Source organism: Aspergillus terreus, genomic scaffold (assembly GCF_000149615.1).
Source record: "Aspergillus terreus NIH2624 scaffold_9 genomic scaffold, whole genome shotgun sequence".
In the NCBI taxonomy this organism is placed as follows: domain Eukaryota; kingdom Fungi; phylum Ascomycota; class Eurotiomycetes; order Eurotiales; family Aspergillaceae; genus Aspergillus; species Aspergillus terreus.
The window spans coordinates 1,478,131-1,499,698 of record NT_165932.1 but is presented as its reverse complement, the minus strand read 5'-3'; the positions used below and the strand labels follow the sequence as shown (position 1 = coordinate 1,499,698).

The 21,568-nt window shown below is 53.2% G+C and overlaps 9 protein-coding genes across 9 annotated transcripts; 6 read left to right on the top strand and 3 right to left on the bottom strand.

Annotated features, from left to right (window-relative positions):
• Positions 1-293: 293 nt before the first annotated feature.
• Positions 294-5,899, bottom strand: ATEG_06799 (uncharacterized protein; the record flags this gene model as incomplete). Its single annotated transcript, XM_001215977.1, has 9 exons — positions 294-394; positions 447-608; positions 675-1,742; positions 1,799-2,186; positions 2,236-3,588; positions 3,762-3,818; positions 3,981-5,684; positions 5,745-5,833; positions 5,884-5,899. The coding sequence occupies 9 exons, from the start codon at positions 5,897-5,899 to the stop codon at positions 294-296; spliced, it is 4,938 nt and encodes a 1,645-aa protein (XP_001215977.1).
• A 630-nt stretch (positions 5,900-6,529) lies between these two features.
• ATEG_06798 (uncharacterized protein) lies at positions 6,530-7,039 on the top strand (the record flags this gene model as incomplete). The annotated part of the gene is made up of 2 exons (XM_001215976.1): positions 6,530-6,625; positions 6,683-7,039. 2 exons carry the CDS (start codon positions 6,530-6,532, stop codon positions 7,037-7,039), a joined length of 453 nt encoding a protein of 150 aa, XP_001215976.1.
• A 675-nt stretch (positions 7,040-7,714) lies between these two features.
• ATEG_06797 (uncharacterized protein) lies at positions 7,715-9,550 on the top strand (the record flags this gene model as incomplete). The annotated part of the gene is made up of 3 exons (XM_001215975.1): positions 7,715-7,940; positions 8,173-8,196; positions 8,430-9,550. 3 exons carry the CDS (start codon positions 7,715-7,717, stop codon positions 9,548-9,550), a joined length of 1,371 nt encoding a protein of 456 aa, XP_001215975.1.
• A 598-nt stretch (positions 9,551-10,148) lies between these two features.
• On the top strand, positions 10,149-11,106 carry ATEG_06796 (uncharacterized protein; the record flags this gene model as incomplete). The annotated part of the gene is made up of 3 exons (XM_001215974.1): positions 10,149-10,332; positions 10,478-10,698; positions 10,759-11,106. 3 exons carry the CDS (start codon positions 10,149-10,151, stop codon positions 11,104-11,106), a joined length of 753 nt encoding a protein of 250 aa, XP_001215974.1.
• Positions 11,107-12,309: 1,203 nt separating this feature from the next.
• Positions 12,310-13,324, top strand: ATEG_06795 (SDR family NAD(P)-dependent oxidoreductase; the record flags this gene model as incomplete). The annotated part of the gene is made up of 2 exons (XM_001215973.1): positions 12,310-13,033; positions 13,113-13,324. 2 exons carry the CDS (start codon positions 12,310-12,312, stop codon positions 13,322-13,324), a joined length of 936 nt encoding a protein of 311 aa, XP_001215973.1.
• Positions 13,325-14,330: 1,006 nt separating this feature from the next.
• Positions 14,331-15,254, top strand: ATEG_06794 (uncharacterized protein; the record flags this gene model as incomplete). Its single annotated transcript, XM_001215972.1, has 2 exons — positions 14,331-14,884; positions 15,155-15,254. 2 exons carry the CDS (start codon positions 14,331-14,333, stop codon positions 15,252-15,254), a joined length of 654 nt encoding a protein of 217 aa, XP_001215972.1.
• A 1,370-nt stretch (positions 15,255-16,624) lies between these two features.
• On the bottom strand, positions 16,625-17,387 carry ATEG_06793 (mitochondrial 37S ribosomal protein bS18m; the record flags this gene model as incomplete). The annotated part of the gene is made up of 3 exons (XM_001215971.1): positions 16,625-16,834; positions 16,897-17,132; positions 17,234-17,387. The coding sequence occupies 3 exons, from the start codon at positions 17,385-17,387 to the stop codon at positions 16,625-16,627; spliced, it is 600 nt and encodes a 199-aa protein (XP_001215971.1).
• Positions 17,388-17,849: 462 nt separating this feature from the next.
• ATEG_06792 (putative mitochondrial respiratory complex I chaperone (Cia84)) lies at positions 17,850-20,119 on the top strand (the record flags this gene model as incomplete). The annotated part of the gene is made up of 2 exons (XM_001215970.1): positions 17,850-19,891; positions 19,951-20,119. 2 exons carry the CDS (start codon positions 17,850-17,852, stop codon positions 20,117-20,119), a joined length of 2,211 nt encoding a protein of 736 aa, XP_001215970.1.
• A 346-nt stretch (positions 20,120-20,465) lies between these two features.
• ATEG_06791 (putative alkaline lipase) lies at positions 20,466-21,362 on the bottom strand (the record flags this gene model as incomplete). Its single annotated transcript, XM_001215969.1, has 3 exons — positions 20,466-20,935; positions 20,999-21,247; positions 21,293-21,362. The coding sequence occupies 3 exons, from the start codon at positions 21,360-21,362 to the stop codon at positions 20,466-20,468; spliced, it is 789 nt and encodes a 262-aa protein (XP_001215969.1).
• Positions 21,363-21,568: the final 206 nt, after the last annotated feature.

Below are 21,568 nucleotides of genomic sequence, written 5' to 3'. Positions count from 1 at the left end.
GACGGCGGAGATGGGGCAGATGGCGAGGGCATGCGAGGATGGATGGAAGGGCGATGGGGAGGGCGGAGGGGAGATGGATGAGGGGATGGAAGGAGGGAGGAGGATGAAATTCTGGGGTTTTGACTCCATCCAGCGATTTTCACGTTCCCCGCCAACAATGCGACCTTACCATGGCTGAACGACGGTCGTCTGCAACAACTGCTACATGTCGTGCCATGACTGCTACGGAATTGCTCATCTGCTATTTCTAGATGGATGTCTTGTTCTGCTATTTTACGCGACGAATCGCTCTACTAGTCCAGCTTCACGGCCTCCTCATCCAACACCCCGAATAACCGCCCAATTTCCGCCATGATCTCTTCAATCTCCTTGGACAACTGGCCCGTCACGAGAACTGAAGGTCGTTAGCCCATGCCGTTTCCAATTTACAAAGGAAGACCACCTACCGTACGCATACAGCAACGCATAGTCTTCGTCGGTGGACAGATGCGACGCCTCCAGGTCTTTGCGATACCGGAAAAGACGTGCCAGAAGTCGGTCGCGGGCATGTTCAATATTGGGCAGCACGTCGTTAAGAGGGTATTCAAGCTTCATAGACGACGCCATGACTGTGTACATGTCAGCGAACCCTTCATCCATCATGGGCACGAGCAAACCGAGGTAATTGCACTCACCAGACAACAGATGGCTGATCCGGGAAGACAACTGCCGTCGTTCCTGCAAAGTATACCGGAGAATCGCAAGTTCACCTTCCGAAGCGGTCATGTTCTTAACCAGCTCCAGATTGATCGCAAAAAAAGCGTCCACCATGCTCCGTGTGCGACGGAGGATATTGCTGTATGCGGCATCGGGAAAGGCTCCCTGCAGCTCAAATTCGGACCGCGCAGATGCCTGGAGGCCCTCCAGACGTGACAAGAACCGCTCAATCTCCAGCTTCTCCCGCGGAGTCATGAATCCAGGCTGGTCCGCGGCGTTCACCATCGTGGACAACGGACCCTTTTTCCAGGTCAGGCTCATCCGCAGCCACAACAGACTCAGTCCATCTTTCAACCTCTTGCGTGCGCTAATCGGCCAGATGATGCGGGTGATGATGATACCCCAAATGCAGCCAGCAAGAACAGCGGCCACGCGGTGGAGGGCGATTTCAGTGATGATCGGCTTGTCGCCGCCCTCGTCCTCATCATGATGTCCCTCCTTCTGCGTAAGCGAGTAGGCATATAGCACCGAAAGGTTGTATGTGAGCATAATGAACCGACCCATGGGACCCTGGCCTCTCACGATGATGATATATGAAGTCCACGTAGCCATGAGCAATCCCAGAAAGGCCAGTGCAAATACGTTCCCGGCTGACACATACCATGAGATGATTGCGCACACGGCACCTAAACAGGTACCCAGGAATCGCGCATAACCGGTGGTGTTGGAGGCCCCAATCGTCATGGAACAAACAAGCATGTAGGACAGTAAGCCCCACTCGCCTCGCCAGTGGGAGTAGAACGGTCTCGTCGACTGGAGAAAGGACGGCAACGCAAATAGGGCCGCTCCTGTGCCGACTTTGATGGCGAATTTGGTATCGTCCCGTCGAAACACCTCCAGAGATTTCCAGAGCCGATATGTGAGGGTTCCTTTGGCAGACTTATCTAATGGAGTCCTGCGCGTGGAGGAGGGTGCATTGGAACTGGATGAGTTCAGTCGGGCTTCCGCACCGTTTGGTATAGCGACCTGTTCCGCCAACGGTGCTTCTGTCCCCGGTTAGAAACATTCAATATAGTGCATGAAATCAGGCTGGTCCACATACCAGTTTCGCTGGACTGCTGTCGCCAGCGCCAGAATTTCAGCCAGTTCCACGATCTCCCATTGGGACGCTCTTCCGATTCGAGTTGCAATTCATCCAGGATTGCCAGCAGCTGCTTCAACTGCTCGCCGAACTCCAGCAGTGAGAAACTGAAATGTCCGCAACTGGCCGAAACTTCCTCCAAGTCTGCTTCCACCTCCATCGTTTGCACCTTAATGACTTCCTTTTGCCGGTAGATTGTCTTCAGCGCCTCCTCACGGGACTCCCGATACAGCTCCAGCGCACGATCCAGACTGGTCCGGAAGCGACTATTCACGGCCACCTTGTAATCGGGGCCTGGTTTGAACGGAATTTCCTTGAAAATCTCCTTTAAGGTAAAGGCGAGCGACCGCTACGGACAGTCAGTCAGCAGGTCCAACAAAAGCGGCAGTCAGTCTTACCATAGACGGCCCCAGGTGGCTAATGAAAATGGCAAAGATATCAGCAGGAAGAAGAACATGGTCAGGGTCCAGTTCCGTCGTATCTGGAGCGGGATTTGAGCGCGGCCTGTCTCTATCAGTAGCAGAAACAGGCACTTCCTCTTCTTCCTCATCTTCCGGCCGTTCATCGATGGGCTCCAAGAAGGCCCGTTCTTCATGCACCGACCAAGGACTGCCCATGGGCTCAGAACCAATCCCATTCATCTCGCTACCAGGCCTGATCGACTGAGGTGGACTGGCAGGATTGGTTTGCTTTAGGAGCTGAAACTGAAGAAGCGCCGCACTGCGCAGGCCTCCCATGTTATGAGTAATATCCTGCACCCAGCGAACGAGCGTCTTTTCCAGCCGGTACTCCCTCTCCGTGCCGACAACGAAGTGTTCCAGTTTCGCTTCCTTGACGAGATTGTCCAGCAGACCATATGCCTTCTTATGGCGCGCAGCGGCGACGATGTACTCCTGCGTCTGCAGATCCTCCTCCGACCCGCTCAAAAAGCTCTCGGTGATCAGGGCCAGCATGGTCGCCAGGGTGCCGGTCACGGTTGTGACGTTGGCGCGAAGCTTTTTCCGCGCGGAAATGGGAAAGATGGCGAAGGACACCGCCATGGTGGCTGCGACCCCCATGACGACCATCTTCAGCACCTGGGAGATCTTGTCAAACGACAAATCCCCGCTCTGCACCTTTCCCTCTTTCGTCAAGACGGTGATCGTCGAAAGGGACGCGAGGGAGCAGGCAACGTTCACGAGCGGATCTCCGAGTCTCTGCTTCGTCCAGCCGACGAATCCCAGACCGCCGCCGCAAAACACAATTAGGACGACCGCATGACCGAGCGGGAGCAGGTCCAGAGTGTCCTGGAAGAACATGGACACGCACATGCTCGTGACGGAGATAAAGGCGGCGTAGAGGAAGGCCAGCAGGGCGCAGATCAAAGCCTTGTACATGCTCCCCTGCGACCTTGCCGGGTGGAAGTACACCGTGACGGTAGCCACCACATGCTTGCCATCTTGATTGCCCAGGAACGCCGCAATAGGCGGAACGAATGTCGCAAGAGATCCCAGCAAATATGCCAGACTGCACTTGAGAACCCCAATTCCTTGTTCTGAGGTGACAAACGCCCGCACCCAGGACCCTACGTCAATGGCTTTTTTCCGCGCCCGCTGCGGGAGAGTGTCGCGATGCGCGGAAATCTCACCCGACAGAAGACCGCGGCGCTCTTCATGCTCGCCGCCATTCGAGGCAGAGTATGGATTTCGTAGGCTAACCAGACCTTTCAGTCGTTGACCGGTGGTGGGTAAAACGAACGTCGCTTGTCGGAGCTGTATGAGATTGCCTTTTAGCTCACAAATGCGCATGACGGGGACAAAAAGCAAGGACGTAGGGGAGATACCTTCTTGGGACGCAAAAAGCGGCGGGAACTGGTCGATGAGTCCCCCGATAGAGACATATTCTAGCTCATGGCTTTGGATCGACCACCGGGCGAGTTGTAGACTCCATGGTGTTGCTCAACGGTGTCGCGGTCCCCGTGTTTGTTGGAGTTGTCGGGCACCTGACGCTGAGTGGAGGCGCCCATTCCACGCGCCGGCAGGGGTTACTGCCACGCACCATTCATAACATCACCAAATTTATTCGCTACTACAGACAATAATAACATGAACCATGACCAAATCGCAGGACGCTCTCTCTATTTAAATCCCTCTACCTTCCACACCTTGACCGCCGCATCCGCTCCAGCAGAGGCAATCTTGGTTCCTCCCGCAATCCATGCGACGCCGTTCACGCCCTCCTTGTGGGCGTTTCGAACCTGGAGCCAATCTCCCTGGTTGGTCAAGCTCCACACAAAGATATTGGTGTCCAGCGCGCCACTAGTAACATGGGTGTTGTTCTCATTCCAAGCAATCGACGTGATCCGCGCTGTATGCGCCGTCCACCGATCTGTGACAACACTGCCATCCGCAACCTTGTGGATCAGTACCCGGCCTCGAGAATCACCCACAGCCAACATGGAGCCGTCTGGAGAGAAAGCCAGGGCTGAGACGGGGTTGCGCGAAGGCTTGAAGTCAACCTTTGGTGACAAGCTGGAACCGGAAATATCGCAGATCTGGACGGTGGAGTCCTCGCCTCCGATGGCTGCGACACTACCATGGGCGGCAACAGTAGTGACGGGGAACTTGGGCTTGAACTCGCCGGCTTTCTGTCCGTCTTTATAGAGCTCAACGCTCTCAGTGGTTCCAACCACCACCTTGCCATCCCCGGCAGCAACACCTTTAGGCTGCCCCGCCAGCTTGGAAGCAGTTCCAGTGTACGTCTTGGCACCAACGTCCACCGATCGAAGGGTATCGTCCCATGCGACGCTGTAGATCCGGCCATTGCCTTCCTGAGTGGGAGTCAGGCCTGCAATGTATGCCGAATGACTGTCGCCATCGATCTCCTCTCCAGCGCCAGTGGGGACGTCCCAGCTGCAGACTCTACCATCGAAACTACCCGTCCACAGGGTCTCCTGGCCGCTGCCAGAGCTTTGTGTCAGAGATGTAATACTGTTTTGGTGACCCTGCACCACCTGGCGCGGCTCCGGGGTGCCTTCGACAAGGTAATTCAGATCACCGCTCAACGAAAGACTGATCAGGAGGTTGTCGCTTCTAGCCGGCGGCCAGACGACTCCAACCTGCTGGTCACGGACATTTGTGCTTCCTTCTCCTCCAATGTGCCAGGTCTGCGTGGTCTTGCCCGCTTCAGCGTCCCAGATCTTGACCGTCCGATCCGCGCTGGCAGTGACGAACTTACGCGAATCCTTCGACCACGAAACCGCAAAGATACTGCCCTTGTGTTCGCCGTCCCCAATCTGACCTTTCGCCTCTCCGGTCTTGCCATCGTAAAGCCAGATCTTGCGGTCCGCGCCCACACTGACCAACGTCGAACCGTCCGGGCTAAATGAGACGCCGTAGATGTAGTTGGAGTGCTTTTCACGAATGCTAGTGTTGAATTTGAAGGGTGCGCCGTGGTAGAAAACGATGTTCTTGTCGTCACCGGCAGCGGCCGCGCGGAGGGGGCGCTGCTGTCTGATGGACACCGTGTTGATCTGCTGTGTGTGGCCGATGATTTCTCCGACGGTGTTTCCGCTGTCCCATGTGATGCAATGACCATAGCGTTGCTTCCCGTTTCCGACGGCGATGATGCGCTGGGAGTCACCGTCCCAGGCCAGGTCGTTGATTCTACCGTTGATGATACTGTACTCGCCCTTTGTGAGTCCCTCGCCACAACAGTCCCAGACATGGACTAAACCGGTACTGTCACCACTAGCGACGTAGAATCCAGAGGGAGAGAAGCGAGCGACGGTGGTCTGTGCCTTGTGTTCGATGTACTGTCTGGCGACTGCGGGGTCGTCGATGGAACGGATAAAGATGGATTTGTTGGACTGTTTGTGTTAGTGACTGCGACAATATCTTTCTATCTTTTGTAGGCATCCAAGACATACCGCATATGCAAGCCGCTCACCCTTGGAGTCCGAGGACAGCTGAGTAGGCTGACCCCTCGCGGTAGAGGGGTTGGCGGCCCAAATGGAATCTACCACGTTTAGCCGGGGATCCTTAGTAAGAAATCGAAGAAGGGCTTACCATTAACGATTGACATGACTGAACCAGCAGGCAATATCGGGGGAGGAGGGAATTGACCGACTGAAACAGGAGAGAAGAGGAAGAGGAAGAGGGGGGGAAGCGGGAGACCGTCGAGTGTTTATTTCGCAACAGCGGAGCGACTGACGTATCGGTGGGGAACGCGGGTGCCTTCCAACGGGCCCATCGCATCTATAACTACCACTTCACGTCTTGTCTTCCATCCTCGTTTCACGAGTCACGGCGGGCTGTTGCTCAATGGCAATGGAATGACAGATCTTCCAGCCGTTCTAAAGCGCTAGATATGAATGTCCTCCGGGGCCGCTTCCTGAGAAGATCCCAGGGAGCAACGCTTTCTCACCGCTGTAGCCACCACAGCGATACACTTATGGGGGCTTCTATTCCTTCCAGCAATCGGAAGATGAGTGAGACCGAGGGAATTACAGACTCAAAGCATGTTCTTGAGGCGCTCAATCGCTTTACCTCGGGTCGTTGGCTTTGGAACGAGAGACAGCAATTTGCCTGTCGCTATGTCAAGTTCGACCTCTCAGCGCTTCTGCAACTAGCTGCCTCTGCGATCGGATCGAGATCATGCACCAAAGTGCTCAAGATCTCCGAGGATCAATATAACAAAGTGTTCCAGCTTACTATGGATGATGGACGTGAGGTTATCGCGAAACTTCCAAATCCCAATGCAGGCAGACCGTACTTCACCACAGCTAGGGAGGTTGCAACTATGGACTTTGTATGGCCCGCTTCGCTACTGCGATTTCTTCTTGCGCGTCAGTACTAACTTAGCTAGTTGAGGAATGTCCTGGAAGTCCCTGTTCCAAGAGTGTACGCGTGGAGTCCTCGAGCGTCAGGGAACTTCCTTGGAGCGGAGTATATCCTCATGGAGAAGCAGGCCGGGGTAGTACTAACTGATCTATGGGAGTCCCTCAAAGGAAAGCAGAAAGCCCACATCCTGGACCAAGTGATTGAAATCGAGAGGCGCTTAGCAGCAACCAAATTCTCAAAATTCGGGTCGCTGTACTATAAAGACGACCTTCATGACAGATCGGACTCTACTTCGCCTCTATATCTCGATTCAACTGGAAACGAAGTGTGGAGCAAAACATTCGCCATTGGGCCGACTAATAACCGTTCCTTCTTGCTTTGACTTCGGGAGAGGTGATTTGGATATTGAGCGTGGTCCATGTAAGTCCGTCTCCGACTCGTATAATATGGTTACTTTGTGCTTATCCATGCACCACGTTTAGGGCCAACGCCCACAGAAGTTATGACGGCCATTGCGAGGAGGGAGATTGCGACTGCAAAGGCAGGTCTCCGGTACCCCTTAATGCCTGAAGGTCTTTTCTATGGACCCCGACAATACCAGCCTAGCCTCTCAAAAAAGCTCTCCGCGTTGGAAAACTACATTAAGGTGGCACCTTATGTTTTACCAGAACATGAAGCCACTCATGCCTCAGTTTTATGGCATGGTGATCTTCATTCTCAGAATATATTTGTCGATCCTAAAGACCCAAGCCGTATTCTGGGGATTCTTGATTGGCAGTCCGTCAGTGCCCTTCCACTTTTCATGCAAGTTGGGCGCCCAGCGTTTCTCGATTACAATGGGCCGGTTCCTGAAGATTTAGGGAAGGTCCCTTTGCCAGCAAATTTTGACTCCATGGATCCAGATGAACAGCGGAAAGCAAAGGCACTTCATAGAGCACAGACCCTGCACAATCTCTATCTAGCTCGGTGTCTTTAGGTTAACAACACGGTCTTTGAAGCGATACAGGGCCAAAACACTCTCCGGCACCAGGTCAGTGTGGTTCCGGGATTAGTCTTGATGGACTACGAGCCGCTTCTCGACAGCCTATTGAGAGATGTCGAGAAAGAATGGGCACATATCGTTGGCGTAGGGGTGGATGGCAGCACTCCTGAAACGCCGTTTCCATTGCAGTTCTCGGACGAAGAAATTCAGCAGCAGGAGCAGGATGCCGAGTTATGGGCCCAAGGGGTTGAACTCATGGATGCATTTGTTGGCGACACTGGATGTTTTAAACATTGGGATGGTAGGGTCACTGATGGAGACTATGAAAAGTCTAGGAGAGAGCTAGACGAGGGGTGAAGAGGTTCTTGGATCGTGAAGCCAGGAACGATGAAGAACGCAGGGAGTGGCTCAAAGTCCTTCCGTTTGTGGATCACTAGAAGATATCACTCATCCTAACAACACCGTTGCAAGTTCTGTGTATCATTACAGGATTTATGAGCAATCTTTTGATAGGAACCTGCTAAACTGTACAGTTAGAGCGCTTGAGGCATTGATTCGTATGCCTAAATAGGCTTAGCGTTGTTAGTGTCTCCTACAGATTATCTTCGACAACAACACCAGGTATCTGACTACTGACTATCACCGACTTGCAGCATGGTTTGCCCGCATAGTACTCTCAGTGGAAGCGTCTCGCAACATGCTAGTGCTGCAGGATACAGACAACCATCCCTGAGGCAAAGAAAATTAGCTACAGGACAAACATCGCCTCAGAGGAACTCATTACCCTCAGTCGACCTCGACCACCTGCATTTTCCAGCTCCTTTAGTCCTCCCTGATGATGACCTTGCTCTGGACCCTGACCATCCCCCTCAGAGCTTCCAGGAGTGGCTGGACGATGGGGATCGGAACAAGATCACACCGTCTAGGAAAACGGTGTACGTGGTCGCACCGCCTCGCATTGGTGACGGCCTTGCTTTCTTACGCGACTGGGCCCATCCAAAAAAAGGGCGTGCCTATCCGAATGCCCTCCCTGCCCAGCCAACAGATATCCTTGACTACGTGGCTGCGTTCTATCGCGGCTTACCCGTCAAGCTTCTAACAAGTAACATCCAGTTTCTTCCATGGGATAGTGACAAGGCATCATCGAAGACGGCACCAAAGTATGTTGGTCTGGCGGTCTCCGATGAATGTATTCGCATTCGCACGCGTGCTTGTCCGGACAAAGTCTACGCTCATCAGTTGAATCTAGATGATCTGCTCGATGCGGCCATCAGCATGCTGCCAGAAGATGCCTACGCTCTCTGCATGCTTGTCGATCACGACCTCTACGAGGACGATGATGATGTCTTCGTCTGTGGACGCGCCTACGGCGGAAGTCGCGTCGCGGTTGTCTCCAGCGCCCGCTATCATCCGGGCCTAGACAAGGTCCATTCCGTTGAGCGTGACCATGCATGGCCAGCATCCCATTGTCAAGAGTACATCAACGGCTGCTGCAACGCGGCTCCGGTTGCCAAGCGGCAGAGGACCACCCCGTCGAGGACACCTACGCCGTCTGAACGGCTAAAGGTTTCGGTAGCTGCAGCATCGGCTGTGCCAGATATAGATTCATCTTTGGATCTCCTCTCCGCGCTCTGGCTCTCCAGGATGTGTCGTACTGTCAGTCATGAGCTGGGCCATTGCTTTGGTATAGACCACTGCGTGTATTATGCGTGTTCGATGCAGGGCAGTGCCTCGCTGGCAGAGGATGCGCGTCAACCGCCTTATTTGTGTCCGGTTGATCTGGCCAAGGTCCTTTACGCGACTGGCACCACCGCTGCTGAGAGGAATCGCGCGTTGGTTGAGTACTGCAATCGTGCTGGAAATAGAGGGTCGCAGCTTTTTGCAGCACTTGCTGCATGGTGTTTGTCTTGAACCAGGGGTTTGTGGATGATACGAAGGTGTGGAAGGTACCTATGCTGTGCGGGTGAATAGCCCTCCTTCGCCGGAGAGCTTCTAACTGCCGGGGCTTCTCGTATACAATCATTGCAATGTGATGTACTTCAACTGATAATCCTTTTGAGCCACATCTATGCCTGCCTTGTCTGATTGGACTGAGCTCAGCTCCGCCAAGAAATATCCTAATCAGGAATCCCGTTGTCCTCCCTTCCGTTGAATAATGGTTGTTTTGACGCCGTCTAGTAGGCAAGAACAACCCATGCCAATGATGTTGGACTTCTTCATACATCTGTCTACTTTCTCCAAGTCGTTATCAATGCAGTTAGCCCGTCATAGCAGGATCCCACTGTCAGGAACCATCCGCCGCCCCCTCGGACAACCGCTTCAGAGATGCATCGTGTCTGTAGCGCAGTCTAATACGGAGCCCATCGCTCCAGCTACACTCCTCAAGAGTGACTCAGGGCAAATGTATAGAGTCGAAGAAATTCTCGCTGATCGGCGACAGCCCCTACTGTGTGTGTATCGTGCCAGGCGTGTTGGAATAACTCCTGGTCAGTGAATTGCGACTGACTGAATGGCGGGAAGAGCTGAAGGAAGGAAGTACATCTTGAAGAATATGATCCCAGGAGAGTTCGAGTACCAGCTGGCTCTGCAAAAGCGACTGTCTTCTTGTCCAAATGTGCGAGCGGTTGTTGATACTATCCAAAACCTCGATTTGTTTATCTACTCGTTCTTGGATGGCGACTTGCTTCGTCTAAGTCAGAGATCTCTGTCTAAAGATGCGCGACGTTATATTCTTCAGAGCGCGCTACATGGCCTAGCTAATATACATGACAGAGAAATTCTCCACAATGGAAAGTTCCAAAGTCCTAATATACCTTCCATGCTACTAACATTTAATAGATATCAAGCCTGACAATATCCTCGTGGACTACGAGGAAGATGCGGCCGGTCAAATCAGGGTTAAAGAAGTCCAAATTTCTGATCTGGAAGACACGGTCATTGTGCCGCCTGGAAAATGGCTGAGAGGTCCTCTCTGTGGCAATGCTATCTGGAGGAGGCCCGAGAGTTGGTGCAGATCCCGCCAGAATCAGGCCTCGGATGTTTTCTCTTTCGGTATCGTGGTATGGGTGACTTTATAATAAACAAATATAACTCCAGCACGTCGCTAAAGTCCTTCGCAGATGATTTATGTCATGGTTAACGACATGGTCTTTCGCGTCAGTGACAGCCAGCTAAATGCGCCGGACTCATGGCGCTATATACTCCGCAAACACATATCTTACTTCGCCGATCAAGACGGTCTCAATGGGCTTCTCCAACATATTGGAGAGGAGAACGCCTTCTATGAGCGTTTAGTATCTCTTGCCAACAGCTTCACCCCAGGCGATCTGAGACAACCCTTCCACACTTGGGATTATGTAGAGCCGGACCTCAGGGATCTCGTGGGCAAAATGACCAATCTAGACCCAACAAAACGGATTACTGCAGGAGAGGCGCTTCAGCACCATTGGTTCACCCAATCCTCTTGATTGCCAGTAATGGTCGATATGAACAGCTGAAAACAAATATAGCTTAAATAATGAGCTAGATCGATTTACCCTCGTATTCTCGCAGGACAATGTATCTTTAGACCTCTATCCTGAAGAGGCCAACTAGCTACTTGGCTGCGGCAAAAATGACAGAGTTCCGCATGACAGGCGAATACACCTTTACCTCCACAGCACGCAGCCCTGCTTTGTCAAGGATTGCATCCCATTGCGATGCCGTCCGCTCCATGGTTCCGAACAGAGTATACATTTGGAGATCCAGCCCAGCAGGCCACACGTGAGCGTTCTCATCCGGCACCACCACCTCATATATGGCCACCAGCGAATCAGCTGACATGGCAGGCACAATGTTGGCTAGTATCTGCACTGCTTTAGAATCATCCCAGTTGTGAAGAATGGCTCGCAGATAGTAATACTTTGCCCCTGCAAAAACGGTCAATAAAAGTGAATCATCCTTCATGTCCATTCGGAGTAAATGGAGAGCCAATCTCTAGGCTTCCGAGGCATCTTCTCATGGCCGCAGATTAACCGGATGGCAAGCCTTGCGACAAAGCCACGCATCTTCCGGCTCCGTAGATAGCGCGACAAAGAGGGGCGGCGCTTGCTGTAGTCGGTGGGTACCTGATCTCAGGCTAGCAAATCCCCCGATGTATGTGTAAAAGGACTAAACGCGGGGACTTACCAAGATCCATGCATTCAAAATCCCCCGAAAAGACAATACTGTACAGCCCCCGTTCATTATCGGTTCCACTCCGAGTGTCAAGTAACCTTCGATCTCACTGAGTTATTTTATTTAGCGTGGAATCCAGTATCCGAAATGATTGGTCAAAACATCAATACAGAAAGTACCTGCATGGAACCAAGATTGAGGCTAAGAAAATCACGCTCGCCTCCGGTCTCCGAGACAATGAAGGCGTCTGAGGGACACCCAGGGGATGGTCAGCGACCAGGTTAAATTCACTAATGTTGGCCTCCTCTCGTACTCTGACCAGCCATACTCACTCACCTCCGTCTGTACTTCAGCCGGTTTGTGTGCTATTTTGTGTGCTCTACTACCTATCCATCGCTTCAGAGTGAATCCTAGACAGTTATCTATTTGATTATTTCCACACTCGGTCGTTTGCACTACACCACCACCACAACCAAACCCACACAGAGACAAAGAGAAGCCCACGGTCTGACAGAATGGCAGCGACACCACCCTCCTATACCAAAATCACTCACTCTGCCACGTATGCCGGCATCAATCCAACTCAGCCCGGCCTGTCCACGGCGGGCAAGGTTGTGCTGATCACTGGCGCATCTGGCGGCATCGGCCGGGCCACCGCCGCATCCTTTGCTGCATCGCGTCCCCGAGCTCTCATCCTCTTCGGTCGACGCGCTGACGCCCTGGCGGAAACCGTCACGACTGTTCGAGCCGGCCACGCAGAGGTGACCTTTCACACTCACACGGTTGATCTGTGCGATGCTTCGGGTGTACGCGATGCCATGAACAAGGTGGCTGCCGAGTTTGGCGGTATCGACATCCTCGTCCACTGTGCCGGCTCCCTGGCCCCCGTGGTTCCCCTTCTGCAAGCCGATCCGGCTACTTTTCTGGACGGCTACAAGACTACTGTTGTCGGTACGCTGGTGACAGCACAAGCTGTCATCCTGGCAAACAAGACGGTCAGCGCAGACACGGACAAGCCAGTCACCTTCATCAATCTGACCACAGCCGGCATCCTATTCCCCCCTTTTCCCGGCATGGGCGCCTACCGGAGCAGCAAGATGGCCGCAGTTCAGCTCTTAGACTCCTTTGCCGCCGAGAACCCGCAAGTGCGTCTTCACAATGTGCATCCGGGACTCCTCCAGACGGCTATGTCTGCCAAGCTGGCTGAGACGATAAAATTGCCATATGCCTATGATGACAGTAAGTATAAACTGGACCCGTCCTTTGTCGCCCATATGTTTTCGATGCAAGGAACTAACGGTCATTCTTTCGTGTACAGTGTCTCTTCCCGCCGATTTCCTTGTCTGGATTGCCTCCCCCGAAGCAGAGTTTCTCAGAAACAAGATCGTTTTCGCCTCTTGGGACGTTGATGAGCTCAAGGGTCGCAAGAATGAAATCGTCGGTTTCCGGCCGGGAGCCGGCGAGCTCGGCATCGGCTACCAAGGATTCCCTCGGTTTATGGCTGGGGAGCCTTTGCCCGGCACCCAGTAGGCAACCGGCTGAAGGCACTGTGATTGCGCGCGTGACTGAACAAGTACATGAAGTATTTTCACCGGGGAGAACTAGCGCGAAGACGCCATGAAAGGAATGTATGCCAGAATTATGTTGCGAAGTTGAACATAGCTTTTAAATGATAAAGATAGAAGACGGATAAAGAGTAGTCATCATCATCAACCCAAAGTAATGGATTTGCGGACTGGTGTCATCCAGTCTAGTCCAATGCCTACGTGCAACTACGTCGTCTCTCGAAAATCTGCAAGATGTCCCATGTGCTATGTATGATACTATATAAAAATACGACCAGACTCATGAGACCACACGTCTTGCCACTTCCTGAGTGACAAAGTGCAATCTGCACCGACAGCGGGGTTAGCTATAGCCGCAGCTAGCGGGAGTTCATGGCCCCTGCTCCAAGGTGCATGGCAACGTGTTGCTAACAGCTCTAGTTGGCCACCGCGGCCGATTAGGTGGATTCTGTTAACTCGTAATGCACTAAGAATACAAGTATCGTTCGCGAAAATTAAGTACTAGGAATAGATTGTTGCCGCTACACCAAGCTACGGCAAGCCCTGGCAAGCCTCGACCACTCATGCTTGTAGCCACCAAGCTTAGGGCCAGATATTGGCAAACACGGTGAACTGACCAATAATGGGCCTACACATCAGTCTTTCCCCTATCGCCGTCGGTTTATCAGCGGTGGTTAGTCGTTCGTGTTGGATAATGGATACTACCTTGTGCATATGAAGCCTAGATTGACGCGTACTTAGTTCGGACGGACGCCTTTTGGGCTAGGTCGTATTCATATTAGAATAATATGGAACGTGGCTGAGGCTGATAAACCAATTTGGCCCTGTAGGTTGTCTGGTTGTAACATATACCTTGCGGTGCTGCTCGTACTTATTCATGGATGGCGTGTATGGCTTCATCTTATCACATCCATACCAGGCCTGACCTCGTGACACTATCACAACACCACCCCGAGAGCACTCACCACACGATGGAGATGGCCGATGAACCAGAAATTGGATATGTCGGGGATCGTCTTTCTCCATCCGGTGGCTTTCTGGATCCCGAAATCCCCTTTTCATCAGTTCACGCCCTTCTCCCGAGCAACTCGCACGTCGATTTCACCGCGTTTGACATTTTCAGTTTCGAGAGCAGAAAATTACCGCCCACGTGGAGAATGGATACGTCCTCATCCACAGACAGTCTGTCCGACAATTCCGCTCCGATGCTAATCACGGAGGATAACGGCATCCCATCGATGCTTGAAGCCACTCGGTCTCAAGAGGACCGGCTTTGCCAGAACCCCCAAGGGTGCTGCATCAGCGTTGCTACAGGGATCCTCAGCTCCATGCACGTCGAGTCAAGCTCGTGCACTCATGCCCAGGGTAGTGGTCGCCATCCTCAACTATCGCGTGCAGCTGACGCTATCCTGTCCATGAACCAGGCTGCCTTGCGGGCGGTCGTCTCCGTAGTCCAATGTTCGTGCTACAGAAGGCCGCAGGTGCTCCTCATTGTCACCGTCATCTGCTCTGAGATTACTGCTTGGTACAGGCACATTGTTGAATTATACAGTCACGGCCGCAACTCAACCGCGGGCCGCGCCGTCCTACCCAGCAGTAAAGGCAAAGTCGAGATCCGAAGACCGGACTTCTTCATTGGCGATCACTGCTTGGGCAAGGACTTAGGGACGGCCCTTATTCGTCAAATACTTTCGGGAATGCTTCAAGAACTACAAGCCGTTATTGAAGACATTGCTTGTCACGCAGGACAGTCGGCTGCTGTCAACGAGCCGAGGAGCGACCTAATGCTGGGTAGTGTACAAGCCAGAATGGTTACATTTCTTCGTACACAGTTACGCGCGCTTACTTCTGCGCTGGACAACTCAGAAAGCGACTCGGCCACAGTTCATGTATAGGAGGATCAGCGCTGGCGCTTGGGCTGCGGAATCATCATGAATTAGTACATACCGGCCGTATGGGACGTCTACAAAATGCGTTGCAAGCCTATTCCTTTTTGTTTCTTCGGATTAGACCTTACAAAGGAGCGTTCATACATTGGTGTAGCTACTGGTTGCTGCTTGGCAGGTCTGGGTAATGTCACATGACGTGAAGCTTCCTTCCATTGCACCTGCTGCTCTTCTTGACTGCTGATAAATCCCTGAATGATAGATTGTGTATCTCAGGATCGTTGCTTGGAGTGCTATATGAAGGTTGTAACAGAGGAATGCGCTGCAGGGAGCAAAGCCTGATGGTTGTTATGAACAGTAATCAGCATAGAATAATGACCAAAGCTGTAGGCCACCTCCGTCTGGGTAGAGTATGAACTGAACATCAAAGCTGTTAGAACAAAGGAAGGCTCGCATGGCGCCCAGGATGATCGGAGCCGATAGGCTGAGACGTGCATAGTACATACTCTGTAATGCTGTGTAAGCTGTGTATTACCACTAGGTCCTTGCTATAATGCCGCAATTTAAATCTCAATATACTCTCTCATTAACAATATCACGGCGCTTTACTAAAAGTAATCACTGTAGATGCAGTTATACATATTTAGGCTCTATAGTGTTGGATAGAATCATTATAAGCTTCATAGAAAGCATCATAATATCGCTTTTATAGGACTATTATGACCGCGAGTTGTTGAGAATATATCTGGATCCCTAATCAGGCTCGCGGTAAATATTTTGGATTCAAACATTTGGCGTTCCCCTGTAAATTGACCTGCAGTAGCTTTGCGCGGATGTACGGGCGTGCGGCCCAATCGAAAAGTTGGACACTCGATTTCCCCGTCTAGTGCTTATTCTTACTTCTTTGTCTTTCCGGTCCCTAGACGTGCATTGGCGACAGCCGAGGGTCTTAGTAGTGCCCACCAGAACCTGTTGGTTGAGCGAGCAAATCAGATTATAGATTCTATGCCCTAGTTGGCCGGGGAGTCCGTTGCACATAGATTCGGTTATTGTTAGGAAAACTTTTGCTTGTTAATTATGGCTGCGCAGCCTCCTTTGTACAATAGTATAGCGCCCACTCCTTACTCAACACCCAGTCAGTGTCAACCATTTATGATAATTCATACCGAAAGCGGCAAAACTAACCCGGAAGGGAAAATTCACCAGGTGCTCGCCTTTAACAAGTCTAATTCCCATCCTCACCCAAACGCAGTTCAAGATATATAGTACATAACCCCATAGATGCTATCCTGGAAACCCAGGAACAGGTTGATAAAGAACAAGATAAAAGAAATAAAAGTCCGAATCCGGCCCGGCCTGCATGCTCAACTCGATATGTTCTAGAAGAAGTGACCGCCTCCGTCCGCGCGCGCCTTCATCTCCGCGGCCAGAATCTCGGGGTGCTTGTGAACACTGGGCATGAGACCAAGACCGATAGCCCTTCGGATAGCCTTTGCGATTTTCCGCTGGTTGACTGGTCGCAGACCGGTGGCGCTTCTATGCTTGATACGACCCATGGGGGTGATGTATTCGGACATGATCGAGAAGTTCTGCACAAGCTTATAGTCAGTCACTGCTCTCTGCCGTTGACCTCGCTTATGATCATCCATACCTTATACAGATCCAGAGGGTTCATGTTCAGAGAATCAAAAGCGTCCGTCGACGGACTGTAGCGCTTCCTCCACTTCTTCATCTCGGCAGGACTCAGGTCATGAGGCGCATAAATATCACCCGCTTTCCAATCACGGGTCTGGAACTTTTCGAGGACGCGGCTTTCTCCCTGGGCCTTCTGGTCCTGGAGGAACTTCTGGCGGTTCTGTATCCGACGGCGGCCGAAGGTTTTGGGGACTGTAGGATGCCACGGTTAGCGTCTGTTTCAACTCCGTTTCCATCCTAGTAGCAACACCATCCTGCAGATCGACTCCGACAAAATGGGAGACATGACATACCCCGACTATGGGCGGCATTGCGCGGAACGACAAAGGGCTTGGGAGCCGGAGCCGGAGCAGAGGTGGAATTCCACCGACAGGCGGCCAGCGATCCCATGATGGTGGGAGAGCCAAAGGTCCGCAGAGGCGACCAGGACAAGAGATGGAGCGCCATTGTGAGAGGTTTTGCTTCGTGAGGGAGCGTCGAAGCAATGACGATGTGAGGGGATTTGGCGGAGAGACGGCTGAAGAGAAAGAGAGCGGGAGTGGAGCGCATCGAGACGGATTTCTTTTCGGCGCGCCAAGAGCCGCATCTCTCCCGCCAACTTCTTCCTCTTCCCCCCAGACTTCCTACCTTTAACATCTAAATCTATCTCTCTCTTCCATTTGACAACTGCCTCATGCGTTCCTGATTGACATCAACCGTCCTCATTGTCTATTCCTCTAATTATCACAGTCTCTCCCCATGCAGTCCCATCTCACTAGGAGGGTCTTCCGGGCCATTCTAAACAACGAGCCACTATCCTCCTCGCATTGTCGCAATCGCCTGCTGCATACTCTTCGGACGCATCGATCTCGAAACCTCATCCTCCCCAGCGTTCACCATGTGCACCGGCGCAGCTTCTTCGCGTTCGCCATGACTCCTCCCTCCGCACCCCCAGCGGCAACAATACAGTCGGAAATCGGGCTGAAGCCGATGCGGGATTTGATGAGAGCACTGAAGGATAAAAGTCGGGGTCCTGCGCATGGTGTGCTCGCCAAGGCTTTTCAGGACTTCTTCGTCGCTCGAGCGGACACTCCCGGTGTGATCACGGGCTTCCAGGCGCGTCTGTTAGTCGTGACGTGGAAACATTTGCGGGCTCAGGAAGAAGAGCTGGAACCGGAGGATTGGCAGCGGATCTTTTCGACCGAAAACCTGGAGAACGTGCTCTACGTTCTGTCGGAAGCCAAGTGTCTGCCGGAGTCCCGCGAGGTGGTGCAGAAAGTCGCCCGTTATGCGTTTCTGGAGCTCTGTGCGGATCATGGATTCGGTCCGAACCATATCGGTCGCCAGGCGCTTTTGGCCTACATCAATATCCAAGCGCTCAATGGGAATCCCGAGGAGGCAAGACATGTTGTTGAGAAGTTCTGGAATCGGCTGCAGAAGACTAGCCCCTCCCCGTGGCTCACCGTGATGAAGGGATTTGCCCTGAACAATGACCGGCGGCAGCTTCGTCGGACTACCGAGAGACTGGAGGATCACGGCATTCAATTTGACTCTGCTTCTCATGAAGAACTGGTCAACATCCTCATCGGCCAAGATCTGTTGCAAGCCGTCCAGACTATCTATGAATGCCCACTGTCAAAAGGCCAACAACCGGCACTTGCTACGAAGGAGGCTGTCATCAAATACGCGATCCTAAAGTCTGAGACTGCCTGGGCCGAACCTATCTTCGAGTCCCTCGCGCAGGTCCCCGTTACAGAAACCCTGGAGATTGTGCTGCTCTGGCAAGCTGCTCACGGAGCAGATGCATCTGCTATCTCCGAAAAGGTCCAGGAATTGACAGCCAAGGACCCGGAAGCGAAGGCGTCTCTCACTATCGCGTGTGTGAACAGCCTGATCGAGTACGCCAACTGCATCAAAGACCCCGAACTCGCCGCAAACTTTGCGTCGCTGGCTTCCGAGTGGGGATTCGAGCCCGATATGCGGACCCATCAACTGCGACTTGAATCATACATCCAGGCGGGAGACGTCGAGCAGACACTTCAAGGCGTGGAAGAGCTTTACGATGTCAACATCATGGCCTTTGAGAACTTGCCCCTTATGAACAAGCTTATTACGATGCTCTGCCTGTCCGGACAGGACGATGCCATCTTTGACCGGGTTTCCTCCTTCCTCGACCCCGTGTTCGAAAACAATGTGCGTCTTGAGGCAGAGACTGTAGCGGCACTGACACACATGCTTCTCTACCGACACGATTGGGAAGGGGTCTCCGAGCTCCTCCGGCCGCGCCTTGCGTCGTACGACGATGAGGAGCGTACAAAGATCCGGAACGCCCTCACGGGGTTCATCACCGACCGCACCCAGGACAGCGGAGACGCCTGGGAGGCGTATGGGCTTCTGCAACTGGCGTTCCCTGAAACCGGCGTCAGCATGCGCACGGAGATCATGACCTCATTCTTCAAGCGGGACCGCAGTGACCTGGCGTTCCTGGTGTTCGGCCACATGCGCCAAGCGGAGGACTTTGCGCGACGGCCGAAGCCAGATACCTACGCGCGTTGTTTCCAGGGCCTCGCGCGCACGCAAGACGCGAAAAACGTCGAAACGGTCCACAACATGCTCAAGCTGGACACGGAGGTGGACCTCAACACGCGGCTGCTGAACGGGCTCATGCTGGCGTACGCCGTCTGCGACATGCCGGAGAAGAGCATGGAGATCTTCCGCGAGATCCTGCAGTCCGAGGAGGGCCCCTCGCACAAGACGATTGCGATCTTCTTCAAGCTGTGCGAGAAGCACCATAACGGCGTGCAAGAGGCCATGAAGATGATGAGCAAGGTGAAGCTGCTGGAGATCAACGTCGACCGCCGGTTGTACATGGCGTATGTGGAGGCCCTTGCGGCGCAGTGTGAGTTCGATCTGGCCACCGAGGCTCTGGACCAGATGCACAGCGAGATTGGCCTCATGCCCACGAGGAATTCGTACGTAACCCCCCACACCCCCCGGATATACGCTAATTATGATTGTTCACTGTGAACAGGATCGGTCTTCTCTACAACGCGATACCCTATCAATACTGGAAAGACGAAGTCGAAAAGTGGGCCAAGGCCAAGTATCCCGAGCTGTGGACGCAGCTGGAAGAGATCGAGCGCACCGAGTACGAAGAAGGACAAAAGTTCAACCTCAACGTGCCAGATATTACCATCTAATTTCTCAGTATATATATGAAATTCACGTCGCATTGAGAATCACCTCAGATTACATGAAAAAGAGACCCGCCAATAACCAACCCATACTTGTACTCCCCCACAGCCAACTCCTGCTCCCCTCAGATACGCTCGGAGTATAAGCCGGTCCACACCCCGTGAGACTGACAGCCCCCATCGCGACCCCAAAGCTGCTAAAGTGGCCGGGGCCCACGCTCGCCAGCCCATTTCCGGCCGAACACTGCGTGTCGCGCTCGCCCTCACACCGGACCGTGGTATTCGGGGCGCCGCCGCTATAGTACTCCTACGCCCGTCAGTACGTCCCACTAAACAACGGCAGACAGGGCACTCACAACCCCGTAATGCTTATAATCATTCGGCGACAAGACGTACATATTCTGCCGCTGTCAGCACAAGCTCCTTTCAAAAACGCTAGGACCCCACGAACCGGCACCCCATCGTCGATGTTATTCCCTCTCTTCATCGTCCCATTCTGCTCAGTGCCAAACGCAGCAAATACCTCATTGCCAATGGGGAACGCAGCGAGCGCCGTGCTCACAATCTCTCTACCCGGGAAGTTCTGCGCCAGCGCAATGTACGACAGATACGTCAGGGAGCCGCCGAGCGAATGCCCCGTCGACTCGAGGGTGTAGTCTGGATGCTGGGCGAGGAGCGCGCGGACCTCCGTGAGGATGTCGTCGTGCACGACCGACCACGGCTTGTAGATGCCGTTCATGACGGTTACGTTGGGGGGGAAAGTGACGCCCGACAGGACGGGGTTCACCGGCGTGGTGTCGACGTCTGTGAGGAGGTTCTGGACTGGATGTGGTGACGGCATTTAGCATGCCTCTTGCTGTTTTATCGTGGGGGTGGTCAACGCACCGTTGACAGAGCCGCGCATCACCACTGCGATGGTCCGGCGTTGCTCGGAGTATCCCACGAAGCCCTGGTGCGGTTCAGATACTCGCCTCAAGCATGGCAGACGGGAAGGGGAGTAGAGTACCTCGGTATCAGCCACGGGGGATCGGATCGGCTTGGTGATGGTCACATCGAAGGCTCGCTCGGTGCAGCCGGCGTACGCTGCGGAGGCGAGCAGCGCAGACCGGTGCAGGTCGTTCCATGCGGAAGGGTCTGGTCGCGGTTAGTGAGTGCGGCGGGATACAGACTGCGACGGACCTGGGACGGCTCGACCTGTGAGAGAGGCGGTAGCAAAGGCTGGGGGTGCCAGGATCTTGATGACATGCATGGTGCTTGCTCGTTGTTGCGATAAGAGAGGTGTCCAGTCTGCATCCAAGCATGTACCTAGTATTTATACAAGACAGTCATGATGGCGTTGAGTAGCGTCATCCCGGATACACCACCAGATAAACCGAATAAGTAAAGCCCCGCGTCTGTCCCTTACTTCGTGCTGCTGCTGCTGCTCAAAAGCAACCATGCCGGCAGCTGCAGTAG